This window comes from Drosophila teissieri, chromosome 3R (genome assembly GCF_016746235.2).
Source record: "Drosophila teissieri strain GT53w chromosome 3R, Prin_Dtei_1.1, whole genome shotgun sequence".
NCBI classification, from domain to species: Eukaryota; Metazoa; Arthropoda; class Insecta; order Diptera; family Drosophilidae; genus Drosophila; species Drosophila teissieri.
Genome location: NC_053032.1, coordinates 23447863 through 23465436, shown reverse-complemented (window position 1 = coordinate 23465436; position 17574 = coordinate 23447863). Strand labels below are relative to the sequence as shown.

Genomic DNA, 17574 nt, shown 5'->3' with positions numbered 1-17574 from the left:
AAATGTGCGACTTTCGCAGGCAAGGAAAAAGCTTTCAGCCTGCCAATTTTCGGATTCCCGGCACCGCGCAGCCGCCAATACGCCATCAGCAAAAGTGAGAAATTGAGAGAAATTCTCAGAGAATTCCCACAGAACTGAGAATTTAGAAACAGCGAGAGTGCTGCTGATTTTGCTTTCAAGTCTGCTTCGCATCTTTATTTATTTATTTACTTGACACGTTTGCTTTTCCGGCTACGGAAAGAGGTGATACAATGTCTAAAACAATATTCATTTAATAGAATGCTCAGCAGCCAAATAAAACTAAAGGAACACGTTTAAAATAAAAATATATGCGTAATATCATTCACAAATTTCTGCGCTCGTAAAATAATTAAAAACGCAAATAACTCTGACAGCTTAACTAAAAAATATAATTAATTACCGCGTTCGTCGCGCTGCCTTGGCAAATTAAATAGTATTTAAATTATCGCTCAACTCCATAAATCTCTTGCAGCTTAACACACAAGGAAAATTTTCGTGGGCAAACAAAGCTAAATAAGTTGTGAAAGGAAACATGAGCAGTGTGACTAAGCGCAGTTTCTAATTTAACCAAATTCCAATTCAAATTCACAATACAAACTATCGATCAAAACGGCAAAGAAACAAGCAAACAAACCAAACGCACAATGAAACTGATAAGTTTAATGCAGCTGATAACACAATGAAACTCATCCACGTATCCCAAATGCAATTATGAAATAATCAGCAAAACACAAGCAAGCGCCATCAGCAAGTGAGCAAAATCCAGCCAGCCCAAGAATTTCCACGTGCAACATTGGCAAGCTGCAGCGACCACAAATCGTCTACACATTGATGTGCGATTTGAGCGTGTGAATGTTGGCAGCCCTGGAGCCCTGCCTCGGTGGTTTAGCCAGTACTAGGTGAGTACTCCCCAGTTCTCCACCCATTCGCCCAACACTGTTCCGATTCCCAATTCGATTGCACCACTACCACTACCGCCATTGCCAACACCACCAACACCTCAACATCCACACACTTTGCCGCAAAGAAACCCGAATATGAGAAGGGATAGCGTGGGGAAAGCCATCGCAGCCGCAAGATCCACATCGAAATCCAGAAAGACCATCAACACCACACCAGCGAGCGGTCCGCCCGGAACGATCCATCATCAGACATGGCCAGCTGGTGCCCAAATTGCCACGAACTGCCACCGTTCTATCCGCCCATCACGCCAAAGGTAAAGCCCTTGATGTCGTACGTGATAAATCCACAGATAAATATTCGTACGCCACGCTTGTGAAAGACCATCTGAAATCGTAGAAGGCACAATGATCTGTATACGGACTACTGGGTCTACTACTTGTCTGCAGCTCGTCAATCAATCAATCAATCAATCATATTGCCATCGATAGTTTGCGGTGCTATTCCTATCACATTGTGCTCTACTTCGAACATATATGGCAGTGATCTTTAATCCCATCGCTTATCACTTTGTTTTGCATTCAAAAGAGCGAGTTCATTATATATTTACTCATCGAAATGTAGGGGTTTTCTCTTGTAAACATTTTTGTAAGCGGCACAAATTATCTGTAAACTAAATAAATGTTGTAAAACGACACTATAATCTTAAGATACTTGTACAATGCAATGTAAATTATTGTAAATAATCTTATCAGTGCTTAAAAGTTTATAATGTTTAGTTTATCTACTAGGTGCAAGTGCTTTTCCCATTTCATGTACAATAATATAGTTTAAGCTAAGCTCATTTTTATTTAAGAAACCCAATAGCAAACTTCTAGCGCTGTTGTAATCTAATCTTAATTATGCGATCCGGTATTTCGCGTCTTACTTCGAATTCGTTTCGCTTCATTTAATAAATGGGATTTCCATCACTTTGGCCACCCATTCGCAATGGGTCGCGTGACCTTTGGGAATGTGGCACACAGAGCACCAAGCACTGGACATCAAGCAGAGAACCCAGAGCACACACACAAACATACACACACACACTCACACCGACCAAGTGCAGCCTAAGCCCTTTGGCCTTGGCCAATGTCCAATGTTCGATGGGTGAAAGAAATGGAGGAGGGAGACGGGGCTGGGGAGGCCAGTGGCCAGTGGCCAGTGGCCGGCAATCAACGGACCCAATCAGCGGGCCAAGTGCTGGCCATAAATGGCTCGGAAAGTCGAAGGGTATTTGTCAGCTTCGTCAGTTGTCGCCGTCTTTGTGCCTTTCGAGCGTTTCGCTTTGACGGACATGCGTCAAGATATATAGAGCTGGTCAGGGACTCGCCCACGCCCCTCAAAATCGATAGTTCGCAATGTAAATTATTATCTAGCCACCGGCAGCCGTGTGACTTCATCCGTTTCTGGCCACAGAATGACAGCGAAATCGGCCTGGTGGCATAATTTATATCGTTCACTATCTTTTCCACCCGCATTCATAAGGCGCCACCAATTCCATCGACTTCCATCAGCGCAGTATCTTTGAGCCAGTAAGGGCGATTCGACCGAAAAAAGCATTCTCCATTTGGGCCAACAAAAAATAGAGCGACCAGTGCTCCTCATGTTATAAATAATTTATTCAACGCCGGCCACTGCATTTTCGCTTGGATCGATGAAAGTGCTCGGAAATTAATCCAAATACGAGAAAAAGGCAAGCAACTGAAATTTACGACACGTTTGAATGTGCTTATTCAAAGGAAACTCGATACCACCTCTAAATGCAATCCAACTTTGTGAGTTTGTTTACTTTTCCAAACGCAAATAAACTTTCAGTTGTGTGAATTTAATTGAGTTAAAAAGAATAATATTTATAAATGCCTCAAGTTTCGCAAAAAGGTCAAAGTTTAACCCATTTCGGAATAAAAACACTTGTTGTATAATATTATTATTAAGAACTTATAACAAACTTTGTAACAATATCGATGCAATTTAAAAACCTTTCAAAACTTTGTATCTTTAGTTCATCATTTGAATTTTGTAAATATTACGTATACGCAATGACACAGCTTAAATTCAAGGTGAATGGTGCTCAAAAATAGTCATCAAAAATTTAATTGAATTACAATTTTGCTCTTCTTCGCTATTTATAATTGCGTAAATGCAATGAAGCGAAGAACCCAACCGCCCAAGCATCGCAAAAAAAAAAATAGAGAGCAGAGAAAATAAAAAAAAACGATACTGAAATGAAAACTATAAATAAAATGCACGCCACTGGCTTATGATGAGCATGATGATGGGCTAGGATAGCAGTGCAGGGATGCGAGGGCTTAGGGATGATGAGCAATTATGACCAGTGGGACAGCAGTGGGGCAGCAGTCGGGCAGCAGTGGAAAGTAGTGGCAGTGGCATGTGCAAACAAACTGGGCCAACTTGTTACCACGGCTGCCCCCGCAGGAAATAGCAAACAAAGCGCGTAAATTATGAAACGACAGCTAACTGGCGGCATGGCGTGACTCGCCCGAGTTAACTGAAGCATTGCCAGTAACGTTAACGTTCACGTTAACCTGCCGCCCCCTCAACCACCCAACCACCCACTGTATGCCACCCACTTTTTGGGGACGAGTGCTGCCCGGGGGCCATGGGGTCACAGCAAAAGGAATGCAAAAAGTGTGTGTATAGGCGAGGAGCACAAAACAAGAGACAAAACCAAAATACAAAAGCGAATAGAAGCGAACTCATAATTTATTTATTTATACGCGGCCTGCCGTTGTCTCTTCTTCTTGTAACAATAATTCATTGTAGCCAACACACACGCACACACACGCATAAGCTGGTTGCCCTTGCCAAGGGTTCCACCAAAATTTGCGTCAAACTTTTAAACTTAAATATTCCAGCATAAAAATGTAAAAAATATAGAACTAATATCGGTAGATTATAAAAAGTAACTAGAAATACTTGTAGTGCTTGATAAAATAATTTCCTAGACTAAATTAAGATTAAAAGTCGACCAAACAATTGTAAATAAAATAAAAATGTATATATATATATAGAACTTAAATTTAGCATAGCAACAATTTTGTATTGTTTATCTTTGAATTTATTTATTTACCAATCGTATTACATGAAATGCATTCGGTTAAGGATGCCAAATGCCACCGGAAGTCTTTAAAATCCCTGCAGCCATATTCATAAAGGTCCTTAGAATTCATCGTAACTCCCACAGTAAGGGTATATCCTCTTTATTCCAATACCCAATTGAATTCGCCTTGTCTTGGCGCTGCCTTTTAATTAAATTCAAGTTTGTCGCCCGTCCTGACACTTTTCGCGGTCAGCCATATAGCCGTATAGCCATACAGCCGTACAGTCCGCCGGAGAGCGAGAGAGATAGCCGGAGAGTGGGTGAGCCAGAAAGAGAGAGGGATGGAGAGCGGAGGCCCCAAAGGGGATATAGATAGATAGGAGCGGGCTCTTCGTAATCGTTGGAACCGTCCCGATGGCACTGGGGCAATTGGAAAACGGCTCGTTCAGTTGGTGGACGCCAGTTGTGCGGTTCGCTCGGTGCCTCCTTTCAATTCAGCTCGATTCTGGAGCTAGACTAGAATCTAGAATCGCGTGCGTGCCGCGTCGTGTGTGTGACATCCGCCACATATATATACATATATATATGTATAATAATATATACGCCTGTCGCATGTATATCTGTGGCACCGTCCCCACCCCCAAAAAATCCGTACAAATTGCAAATTCACATGCGTATGTGCAGTGATTCACCGATTGAGTGCGTTGGCCCCTTGGCCGAGTGTTGTGAATACCCAGTGAATGCCCAGTGAATGCAGGCTATAGCCACGACTGTAACCAGATTGCATATAACCCGATTATATATATATAGTGTTGGTATTTGGTTCTATGGATCGTAAGATCGGTGCTGTGTAGTCGGCCTTTTTGCCCAGTGTTATGAGCACTTTTGTCGCCGTGCGTGTGTCGGAGGAAAAGATCACTTTAAAAATAACAGATTTGTTTGATGCTATTTATAATAGACGGGCCAAGTTTTCGTTCCGTTTCGCATTGTGAGGCTGAGGCCTTTCGGTGTGGTGTTCAGAGATCTCGGTGGTTCATTCGTATCTTTCGGATTTCCCAGCGTCTTTTATTCTCTGGCTTTCTAGTACTTTGGCACTCGCCTGCACTTGAACGCCATTCGAAATATCGCGGCATTATTAATTTGACAGCGTTTGTGTGCCAGTGTCGCAATGTAAACAGCCAAAATGGCAAGCGGTTTGATCGACACCAATTTCAGCAGCACATTGACAAATGTAAGGATTGCACAAAGCACACACTATATACCCAATGCACTGAGAGAACAGTCCTATTACACTTAGGTTCAAAGTTGTATGAAACGATTGTTATAAACAAAAAGTTGTCAAAGCAAACTAAAGTAATGTGGTAGTGCATGTACTTTTCTCATTTTAAGCAACATATTAAATTTAAGGAACATACAAACCAAGCCCCATGTATTATAATCATTTCGTGTGACATAAGTTAGATTTGTAAAATAAGTAACCCCCTGGAACTGCATATTTCATTACCCAATAATGTAAAATGTCATTATTATGCGCTTTATTTCTGAATACGGTTTTCGGCTAAACAAACTAGAGACATTTATTCATGAACTCATTTCATTTTTGCGCACCCTTGGCCAGGCGCAAATTTTGTTTACATTCGCCAGCGTCGCCAAGTCGAGAAGGGTATATACTTATATACCCGTATAGTGTTAGTGTATATGTATGAACGATTGGATTGCGACCGAGTGGCTTTATGCGAGTATAGAAGGCATTTCGCCGATTCCAAATGTCAAGTGTATGACGTAAACAATGTTTCCGCCAGTTATCGTATTGATTTATGCTAATTATAGTTATAGCTAATTGCCAGCCCATTGCAACCGAACTAATTGCTACCGCCTTTCGATTATATGTATTGTGATTGCAGGGGATGTCGGGGTGTGATCAAAGCACTGTCGAATCATTGGCCGACGATCCAACAGATTCACCATTCGACGCCGATGATTGTCTCAAGGTGCGCAAGTACTGGTGCTTTCTGCTGTCCAGCATCTTTACATTCCTTGCTGGCCTGCTCGTGGTGCTGCTATGGCGAGCCTTCGCCTTCGTCTGCTGCCGCAAGGAGCCGGATTTGGGGCCCAACGACCCCAAGCAGAAGGAGCAGAAGGCCTCCCGCAACAAACAGGAGTTCGAGGGCACCTTTATGACAGAAGCGAAAGACTGGGCTGGAGAGCTTATCTCGGGTCAAACAACAACTGGTCGAATTTTGGTGAGTGCCCTCCCCTCGGACATGGTCCATTTATCATTTATGAGTTGCCTTCTTTGTTCCCTTTTGGTTCGGAAACTCGCCCGAGCATATGGTCACATTGCTGCACTGTGCGAAATAGTGGTGTAGTCTTAGAATGGAATTTAAGGCAAAATGAATTTAAGAATATATCTAGGTTTAAAGTATCATGTAATGCTGTTTTGGGTAAGGTTATATGTGTATACCTTAAGTAGAATCTTCAAGAAAGTACGTTTGTTGTAAGTAATGCATTCCTAGAAGTTCAACCCACATGCCATAAACAACTTAGTAATTTCTCCAAGTGCCATCCCTTTGAATGCCAAAACCCGCTGAATTATTCAGAGATCGAGTGGGTATATGGTTGCCCACAGCAAGGAAAACATCGAGGTGTCCTTGTCCATCGTTGCAGCTGGCGAAAGTGCCATCGCCTTGCATTTGGAGCAGTTTCCAGGCCCATTCGCCTCCGTGCCTCCAATGGCTGCCACTTGCGTGTGTAATTTGTTTGCGATTGCTTAGCCTGCGAACTGCTGAATCGGTGGATTCGGGGCAACCATTTCATGTCAACAGCGGAAGCAGCCAAGTAAATGCGCCATTTCCACGTACAATAACTACATGAACACAAATTGAGCGAGAGGTGGGCGCAATTCGGTGGTCTTTTCAATTACACTTCGCCTGCGTAGGAATTAACTTCAATGGTTTTGTGGTTCTTGCCCCACTTCCCGCACAACAGACCGATGGCAATCGGTTGTTTGTCCAAATATTACGCATACGTCATGGCGTACCGTCCCATCAATTAACTGGCCTTAGTTAATTACTCACACGGGCTCAGCGGCAATTTAGTGGGTCTTAATGGGCATTGTGGCTTAATGCGCTCGATAAGTATTTCTAGATTTGATGTTGCCGACACTTTGAGTGCGAGCTTATCAGCTAAATTTTTGCATTTGCCTGGCACAGTTTAGGTGGGCGGACAGCGCTACTGTCATGTGTGTATGGTAAATACTCTTGAACTACATAAAAAATATAAGCTTTTACATAGTTATGAATGAATTAGAATTATTTTACATAGATCTATCTATCATTTCTGCTGAACATGTTATTCCTTGGACCATAAGCTTTCTTACAAGTAAAGTTTGATTGCCTGTTTGTAAGTCTTCGAGTGAACCAAATTCTTTGGCAAAAGTGACAAGCTTTGTCCGATTGTAAGGGGTCAAGGGTGGGACATCCATAACCTTGCACCACGCATCCTCCAATCCTTTTATCATCCTATCCTCCCAATCCTTGCAAGGCATTTCAGCGCTGTCTCCTTGTCAACTGGCGCACAATGGCGCAGCGGTGGGGAACGATCATTGGCATGTAGCATGTGCTCACATGTGGCATCTAACGCACCCCCCGCTTTTCCGAATTTCCCATTTTCCGACCGCCCGCCGAGTGGTGCGCTGTGTCTGGCACATTTATCGATAGTTTCGCCTTCGTCCTGCGGGCTCTGAGTTTGTTGGTTATTTCATGTTAAATTTAAATATTATTTTTAAGTATTTTTTTTAGTTTGATTTAGCTTTTCTATAAATAAAAATGCCCCTTTCAGCCAATTGGAACTTCGGGCTAATAGCGAGAAACGGGGAAATGCGAGGCAGTGATGTATGCATAAGCTTTTGGGTGGGATTCGGTGGCGGAGTGGGTGGGGTTGGCCCAAGGAACCACAACAAATAACAGTAAATAATATGGCAAATGCCAGGATAGAAGCCGTTCGAAAGGGAAATGCTAACAGTAGGAAAATCGATGAAACAGCGCGCACATTTCCACTTTCACCCGCTTCGGAGTGGGGTTAAATGTGGGTGGAGAGTGGGCTGGATGGGGGCTGGAAGTGGGATGGAAGTGGGCTGGAAGTGGATGGCAGATTGTGAATGTTTATTACCAGGCCTAGTCACCATACGTTTGTAGTTGTGTGCCGGGCTTTGGCAGCCAATTGGCTTTGCTGTTTGGCAGACAGCGTCGAATTTCCTTTCCATTCCTTTCCATTCCCTATGGTTGCGATGTGTACTGCGGTGCAGCTGTTTTCGGAAAAGTCCTTTCGCCTTTCGCCCATTCGTGTGGCGCCCCTTTTTGTGTGTTGTTTATCCTTGTTGTTGGGCGTTGTTATTGTGGCTGGCAAAATGAATGGCTTGCCATTTGGATATTACACAATTCGTGCCTGCTGTTTCTCCTTCCTTTTTTTTTTCCTTTTGTCAGTTTTTCTCCACTTTCACCAAATTGCTTTGGTTTATTTTAAGATAGCGAAAACCTGGCATTTGTTGTCCGACTTTATTGAACTATCCATGCAACTCTAAGCGGATTGAAGCCCTGCTGCAGGTGCTAATTGGCTTTGGTATGCGACTTCGATGCGGAAGTCGTCTGCAATAGCTTAAATCCCAGCACTTGCCACCCATCCACACTCACATCCACATCAGATTGCACTTGGTCACGCCACATATATGTGAGTGCTGGAAAAGCTAAAAAAAACTATCATAAACCGAGAACCCATAACATTTTAAAGTGCTGCACGCAAGCGAAAATAGTGAAATTTATGTGAAGCAGATGTGCCACAGATATTAATTTCCGTTTTAAGAGTACAATGAAAGACTATTTCATTTTGGTTTGATCGATTTAACCAACTATAAATTATACCTACAAAGCTATCATGTGCTTTAATGACTTAATTAGTGGAGTTCACTGCGCTGTGCATTCAGTTGGCCTTAACTGATTCCATTCGTTGGCTCTCAAACAAATTGCTGTACCTGCGACCATAATGGCCAGGACAAATCGCATTCGAGCTTTTTGCAGAGGAGCCAACAAATCGAATTGAAATTGTTATGAGTGGGACACGTGTTTTCTCGCCTCGTGACCCAGATACCCAGAATCGCGCTGATGCAATTTGATGGCAGCCAGGACTTAAGTGCTTTTCTCTCTGTGAACTCAGCTGCTCCGAGTGATTGACCCAGTTTTCATCCTTCCCAGCCATTGGGCATACCAAGTTGGGCGAAAGTGGGTGGGTGGTTGGATTTTCGTTTAGGTTGGGGTTGGGGTTGGGTGAAAGTGAAGACGTCAGAGAAGAAGTTGTCGCCATATTGAAACCTGCATTTATTACCTTCTGTCCGTGACGTCAGATGGCCGTGTGTAGTGTGGGGTTTTCATTAGGTTTCCGTTTCCGACATCTTGGGGATCAGGGCGGCGGCTAATGAAAGTGTCAGTTGCCCGGCACCACATGACGTATACGCAATGTGTGCAAAACTCGTTGCAATGCTCGGCTGTCTACTGAGATTAGCAAAGTTTTCCGTGCTGGCAAAAACTTTATTGCGCAACTAACAAGTTTCTAAGGAGATTTTGTGTGTTTGTGTAATTTGCATGCCAAGAAAAAGCCGCAGAGCAAGAATAATGAGCAGTCCGACCGGGCCAAGACATTTCAATTTATGGCCCTAAGTAAATAGCTTGCGTGCCGGTTCTGTGCCAAATTTAGTTTTTCCTTCTCTTCTCTTGCTGGCACTTCGCTTTCGATTATCAACGTAATTACGAAACGATAGTACCGACAATTACATTTACAATTACATTGGCATTATGTACGGGAATATACCCCATACCACATATACTAAACATTCGTATAAGTAAAGTGCAGCCGGCTGAAGTTGAACTACCTCGTTTGGCCTCCACGGAAAAGTGTTGTTTTCAGTTGGCACACAGCCCTGACATTTAACTAGCCACCTCCGCCAGATTTTCATCCTTCTCGGAAATTACCTTGTAAAACTTTCATGACTGCCGCAGATTTATCAACGGGTTGGGTCCGACTAATTGCCCCAGCAGCCGCGCATTTACTGGCCGGACGTCGTCCCTTCGTCCCTTCGTCCTTTCGTCCTTTAGTGCTTTAGTCCGTTCGCCATGAATCAAATGATCCGTGAGAACCGGAGTCCGTGGCCTGTGCCAAAGTGTGCAATTAAAAATGCACATTACTGCGGTTTTTCCTCTCTCTCTCTTTTGCAGCCACCCCGATGGAGGGGACCATTTCCGATTATCCTTTTCCTTCAGACCGCCCCTTTTTCATTCCTTGCCTTTTGCTTTTCCAATTTCCTTTTTTTTTTGGGAGGGGGTGGAGTGTGTGGGCTGCTGTTGAGTTCAATGAAGCGTTCAAATGCGGTTGTCATCTGACAAGGCCGTGATTTATGGAACAGAAATGTAGCAGCTGCTCATATTTGTAAGGCAGTTGTGTGTGGGTTTATTTTGTAACAGCCAATGAATTTATGAGTTATTAAATGAGCTTGCTGCTCTCTTAAGCAGAATAACTCATGTCATGTGGGGTACTTTAATTTACAAAATCAAAAAGGGAGTCTGCTTGATGAAGAACATATGTTCTATAGCTATTATTTATAGGCTGATAATCAATATATATATATTAAAGTGTTTTGATTCATTTTAATTCATTTTCCATTTCCTCTTGCAGGTCGTACTCGTGTTTATACTCAGCATTGCATCCCTCATTATATACTTTGTTGATGCATCTAGCGAAGAAGTCGAAAGATGCCAAAAGTGGAGTAACAACATTACTCAACAGATCGATCTCGCATTCAATATATTTTTTATGGTTTACTTTTTTATACGAGTAAGTTGCCGACGGCCAATTAGACAGACAGACACACACACACTGACACACTGACCACACCAGCGCACACACTGAGTTGATTTAAGAATTATTTGAATCAATTGGTCTGGAGCGATGATGATTTTGATATCCTTTTGATTTGTGCGATAAATTCTTAAAAACTCTTTCGTTCTTTTTTTAATCTGACAATCTTCTTACAGTTCATAGCGGCGTCCGATAAGCTTTGGTTTATGTTAGAAATGTACAGTTTTGTAGATTATTTTACAATACCCCCGTCCTTCGTATCAATATATTTAGATCGAACATGGATCGGTAAGCGAAACAATCCCTCTTAAATTAACCTATCACAATGAAATTCCAAAAATGTTATATGCATACAAATCGGTGTTGCTCAATATTGGAAATCAATCAGATTCCCAAATCTATATACACATACATAGTCACTATGAAACACAGTAACAGCCACACATGAAGACCCCAAAGATGAAAACAGTGTCCTGATCGATTTGTATGCATGCAATGTGCCTTACTCTACATGAAACAGCCGCCTGTATGCAATTGTGTATATACCTTGTGTATTATCGTGAACAGGTCTTCGATTTCTTCGAGCGCTACGTCTCATGACTGTTCCAGATATTTTACAATATTTAAACGTACTAAAAACATCGAGCTCCATACGCTTGGCTCAACTAGTATCAATTTTTATATCCGTGTGGTTAACAGCAGCGGGCATTATACATCTGGTATGTAGAAACACACAAACACACCCCCGCACACCTACACTCAAACAAACACTCGACACACATACACTCACGCGCGATCGCTTGTGCCTGTGTGTGGGTGACTCTGTGGTGGGTTTGCAGTGTGTGCGACGAGCCAGTCCCAAATATTACGCATACGCCACGTTGCAGCCTGCTACAGAGCCCCGAAAACCAGGCACCTGCGATTCGCCACAATATTTACGAACATACAAGTATATATGTTTCGATGTGTTTATGGAGTGTCCAATCGAAGAGGACTTTGGATGACCTGATCCGCTGATGCGGCTGATAATTGCATTTGCATTTACTTAAAATTTAGCTGGAGAACTCTGGCGATCCGCTGGATTTTAATAATGCTCATCGTTTATCGTATTGGACCTGTGTCTATTTCCTAATTGTGACCATGTCAACGGTAGGATATGGTGACGTTTACTGTGAGACTGTCCTGGGAAGAACATTTCTCGTGTTCTTTCTGCTCGTCGGCTTGGTAAGTTCGCAACGCAAGTGCACAAATACAAATAAAAAATAAAACAAAATAGAGAAAAGTAAAACAAATACCCGTCTGAACACAAACAGCAGACAAACCAATAAGTCTAAGCCTTCTTTTAGTTCTAACCGAGTACGTATATAATATATACCATATACATATATATTATCCAGATGTAGCCAGTGTTTCTCTCTACCATCTCTGTCCGCCTCGATGCCCATTGAGTTTAGGCCCGGCCGATGCGGGATTGCAAGTGCTGAAGTGCTGAAGTGTGTGAATGATTTAAGTTTTGGTTGCCGCCTAATCTACTACTTACCACTAGTACAGTTGTGCTCAGAAACCATAGTTGAGTAGCCAAAGCAAGAGCAGTACCAGTATCCATATCCGTATCAGTATCAGTATCAGTATCCGCATCAGTACCAGTACTAGCCAGAGTGTAGCACTCTCGATACTCTATACTCCATAGTGAATAATCGATACTGAGTTCGAACTCTTTTAGACGTAACCAACCATAGAGTAACCATGCGTTGACCCTGTTGCCCTTTGACCTCTCTCTCTCTCTTACTCTTACGTAACTTTAGACTTAATACTCAATACATTTGTTAATTGCATTTCTACTATGTACATGCCACGTTATGTAAATACATAGAACGACTTAATACCGCTGCACAAGTTATGAATTATGGAACTTTATTTGAGGCCCTTCGGCTGAGTTTCGTATTTGCGTTTATCCTACCAAAGTTTCGTTAGCTTAACTCATCACCCAAGCTTAACGCGTTTTCTTTTTCCGAGCCCCTAACACAAACAAACACACGCTCACACACGCCCGGATATATCTGCCATATATGTATTTATATCCGTTCGATATCCACAAGATACAATATCTTATATACAGCTGGGGGCACTCGACTCATACGTTCACGCAGCCCCATTCAATACTTTCTCCCATAATCGAAATACTTATGCATGCAGTTACCTTATCACTTTTCAGTTGAAACTTTCGATATGCTTTGGTTTTTGTAATGGAAGATTCGTAGACACCAAACACCAGAAATACCCAACACACACACAGCCAAGAGTGAGGACTATTTGTTTCAGGGATCTGTCGGTTAGGATAGGAGCTTTCCAAATACATCAATATATTATCCAAAAGTTAATGTTCTTGCATGCTTTAATGCTGGCTGCCGCATATTTGTGTAACCAATGGACCGAATGGACCAGAACGCTTCTAGGCATCCTTAGATATCCTTTGGGTGTGAATGTCCTGGCCTGACTTCGTACCCACCAGAAAACCGCCTTCTGCGTTTCCGTTTCTTTTTTTTTTGGTCCTTAATGCCCAGTAATCGAAGTAATTGAAGCATAGTGATAACAACTAGACTAAGCCTAAGACACAATCACTATATTTAAATGCTAACCAGTACATATATTTTTGCTGAATTGATTTTTGTTAATTTCGTGTACGATGGAATATTTTAGGCAATGTTTGCCAGCAGTATACCGGAGATAATTGAACTCGTCGGTAGTGGCAATAAGTATGGCGGTGAACTGAAAAGAGAGCACGGAAAGAGGTAGTCTATAAAAACTATAATTAAAACCAATAAAAAAACATAATAATCGCATTCGATGTGAAAAACACAAAGCCACATTCTAAAGATAATCCACAAAAAGTTATAAACCGCAATAAACCTAAAAGTATAACATGAAAATTATAACCCTTACCAAGATAGCAATATGCTTTTAGTGAGGAACTACCATCTGATGAGGACTATTATCTTAAGATTTTCCAAACCAAATTCGAAGAGTTAGGATCGGTTGAAGTACAAAAGAAAACTTTTGTAAAAAACACACATTCTTAGTATTTTGAGCCCATCTAGGGTAAAGTAAAACTCGAATTAGCTAAATTACTAAGCCTTAATATTGATCAAAGTCAATAAATTAAATAGTCTGTTACCCTTTCACTTTGTTTCCCTAATTTCATTGTATCTCTATGATCGCATATACAGTTGACTTACCCGCATCAAAAAAGTAGTTCAGCCGACTCTTAAGTCGTCCGTTTTAAACTATTTTGTTCCTTGATAAATATGTATTTCGAAAACCGAAACAGATATGACATTTGATAAATCATCAAACAAGTAATAAAAGTAAAGTACAATTGAATCATTCGATTTTTACTTTGATTCGTGTTTGTTTATTATAATTTTTAACCATTTTTCTTTGCCTCGCAGTCAGAGACATTTCAGCAGATTCGAAAACACATCGTTCTATTTGTACAAGCCATTAAACATTTTAATGTTCCATTTACTTAGGTTTGGGTTTTCCCATATTATTTGTTTATTTTCCTTGGTACTTGCGTTCCTCCTAATTTGTTTCGTTTCGTTGAACATTTTTATTGAACTCTTTTGGCAATGTCTATCATATAAATCACTTTGTAGGCAAGCGTGAGTTCATTTTGGCCATTTTACTTTGAATTTTGTCTGAAGAGTAAACATTTTTATTCAAGATATTATCGTTTGACACTTATACTTTGCCATGCTTTAAACGTTTCGTATTAACACCAGAGTTATGATACAAGATATGCGTTTATCAATTTGCAATAGTTCAAGGTTCATATATATTTATTTCGATAACCTAATGCATTTGTGCAATCTACTTAGGCGCATTGTTGTACCACATCCCACACAGATTTATAGAGTCCCCACTTATAAACATCTAATCTACAACACCAGTCCCCATAAAAAAGCATCGGTCACGCATTGAATAAAGTAACTAAACTATCCAAAGTCATGACACGTAATTCAAATCGTATTTTCTTGAAGAGAGCAAACTCAAGCCACCCACTTTGCAAGATATGTATTATTCAATTCATATTACCCCTTTTATTCCTACTAAATATGTAGCTTCATTTGTCAGTCTCGCTGGTCCATTTATCTAAAGTAAAGCTCACCCAAAAGGTATTTCCCATGGGATTACCATTTTAATTCGGCGAACCGAAGTATTGCTTTCTCATCACCCAACCAACTACTTATTCAATCCGAAGAATCGGAAGTGTAACTACCCTTAAATACTCATAGTAAAATGTAATTAGGATTGTACAAAGTACGGTATTTGAATAGCGTAACGACTAGCGCACTACCAATAATAATTCCAGATGACTTTTAGGAGGGATCTTGCTCCCCACGAACATCTCGACTCCAAAACTTGTCTCTGTCTAGGCCCCAGCACTGTCGTGTATTGTAAACTACAAATGTAAATTATTAGATGTAATCAAGTAAGAGTACAGTATAGTAAATAGATGCGAACGAAATGCGAACTCGTGGCGCGAAATCGTGTAAAGTAATGTACAATTAGACTTAAAGTATCTGTATCTGTATCGGATGGAATGAGTGGCGAGAATCGGAGTGAATCGGTGTAAATAAGCGAGTGAGTGCGATGTGAGTGAATGTGGCGTGAGTGTGAATACTGCTGTGAGTATGAATCGGAGCTTAATTGCGGGTTGAGCGGTTCCCATTCTGCACTGTTCTTCGTCGTCAGCGTCAACGTTGTCAAAATATAATAATTTTGTCCATTTCTTTTAAAGCCACACAAACACTAACACTCCATAGATCAAATTTGTTAGCCCAACAGAAACAAAACCAACCAGTTAAAAACAAAATAACGAAAAAAAAAACCAAAAACAAAAACTGAACTGAACTGAATCTCCTTTTTGGCACCTCTCAATCAATCTAAATGTGTATGTGTGTTGTTGAATTTAGGCCGTTTTCGCTAGTTGGATACCAGAAATCACTGAACTGGCTGCCCAAAGAAGCAAATATGGTGGAACATATAGCAAGGATCCTAGAAAAAGGTACACGAACACGTTGCTGGCTGTACCGCTAAGAGAAATTACCAAAAACTATACAACACGAAAATATCAAGATAAACAAGAAATGATTATAAATGCAAACAAATACCAAAAAACACCGCAGCAATCGAAGAGTCTTGAATTCTATTTGTATTACAACATTTTCTTTACCTAACTTCAGTCAATGAACCAACAGCTTATTTATTATTTCATTTGATTTCTTATTTTTCACCTTGTTGTTGAACATTTCTATCGACGTTACCTGGAATTGCATAAAAATGACAAACTCTGACGGCAACAAATGAGTATCGAAAATTGTTGCCAGGGCTTGCGAACAAAATATTTATCTTGTTTTCTTATTTTCATAAAGCTAAACCAAAGAAAAAGTATTGAGAAAAATCAATTAGGACTTGAAAGGCATTGGTTTCTTGGCGGCATGTGTCTGTATTTAGTTAAACAACCAATTATAAAAAAGGAAACACATTCAAAGAATCATGGCAAAAATTACACGAAAAATCCAGGGAATAATCTATTCCGTATAAGAGATATCATTTATGTAATTTACTTGTCAAATCCTTCTGTAATTCTCGTTGTCGTTTACACACATTATACTTATTGTTTGAAACTATGGCTTCATTTTTGCGTGCGTTTCATTAGGCTTATTGTTAGCTAGACAGATAAATTGTAAAGTTTCATAAATTGCTTAAATCATCAAAGAACTATCGTAAAACAAATACGTTTCTCTTGTTTGGCGCCTGTGGGTATGCAACACTTTTTGACGTCTAAATTTCGAAATCTCTGGGCCGTATTACTACCCCTATTCGTCTCACTAATCTTTACTGTACATTAATTGCAGACTTTTTGCTAATTAATCAAAGTTTTATCGATGGGCTCCCGCATCTGTTGTGTTCGATATTTAAAGCATGCACATTTCAAACTTTTGCTAAACAACAAAAAAGTATTCAAAAACCACAAAACACAATACATTTTCCAGAAACTAATTTACAGAAGTATTTGAAAAGGGCTACCCAGGCAAAATTGACTTTTTTACCAGTGAATATTTAAAAGGGCTAGGCTCGCTGCATTTGAAAAGTGTAATCTTTGAGTTCGTCTTTGGTTTCTGTTTAGTTGTGACTTTGGATTTTGATTATTACCGTACATACTATATACTATATAGACCAGAGCCACTATTGCGTGTTTTTATGCAACTTCAGCTGCGTCATTGATTTTGAGTTCGAAGTGTTAAGCTCCAAAACTAGCGCTGAATCAATATACATATGTAAGAATATATATACTCGTATATATATATGTTCTCTTAACTGGCTTCTTATTTAGTTACCGAAATGCATTTTTATTGAATCGTTTGTTTGTGCGTTGGTTTAATTATCTTTCGATTTTCTAATTTCGGTTGAAACACACTTTACACCCAGTTGCTGCTTTAGTTCCCGCATAGAGTTTTGAGTTTCCAATACGAATATGATTTTCATGTGTTTTCCACTTGTTCCTATATGCGATACATACATAAATAAAGTTGCAGTAGTTACGTTTTTGCAATTTCAACTTATCCAACGTACTATAT

General features: G+C 40.6%; 1 protein-coding gene across 36 annotated transcripts in view; it reads left to right on the top strand.

Moving 5' to 3' along the window:
- Positions 1-553: 553 nt before the first annotated feature.
- The window catches only part of LOC122619803 (calcium-activated potassium channel slowpoke), a 44162-nt gene continuing 27141 nt past the window's right edge, over positions 554-17574 (top strand). For 16 of the 36 annotated variants that reach the window (XM_043796968.1, XM_043796963.1, XM_043796979.1 and 13 more), the window contains exons 1-7: positions 4474-5255; positions 5929-6267; positions 10748-10906; positions 11107-11218; positions 11498-11649; positions 11987-12154; positions 13631-13722. In XM_043796968.1, coding sequence (XP_043652903.1) covers positions 5208-5255; positions 5929-6267; positions 10748-10906; positions 11107-11218; positions 11498-11649; positions 11987-12154; positions 13631-13722 — 1070 coding nt within the window. In that variant the 5' untranslated portion in view covers positions 4474-5207. Of the gene's footprint in view, positions 921-4472; positions 5256-5928; positions 6268-10747; positions 10907-11106; positions 11219-11497; positions 11650-11986; positions 12155-13630; positions 13723-15906; positions 15999-17574 lie in introns of those variants that run through there. The other 20 variants (XM_043796951.1, XM_043796943.1, XM_043796961.1 and 17 more) reach the window with 7 other exon arrangements.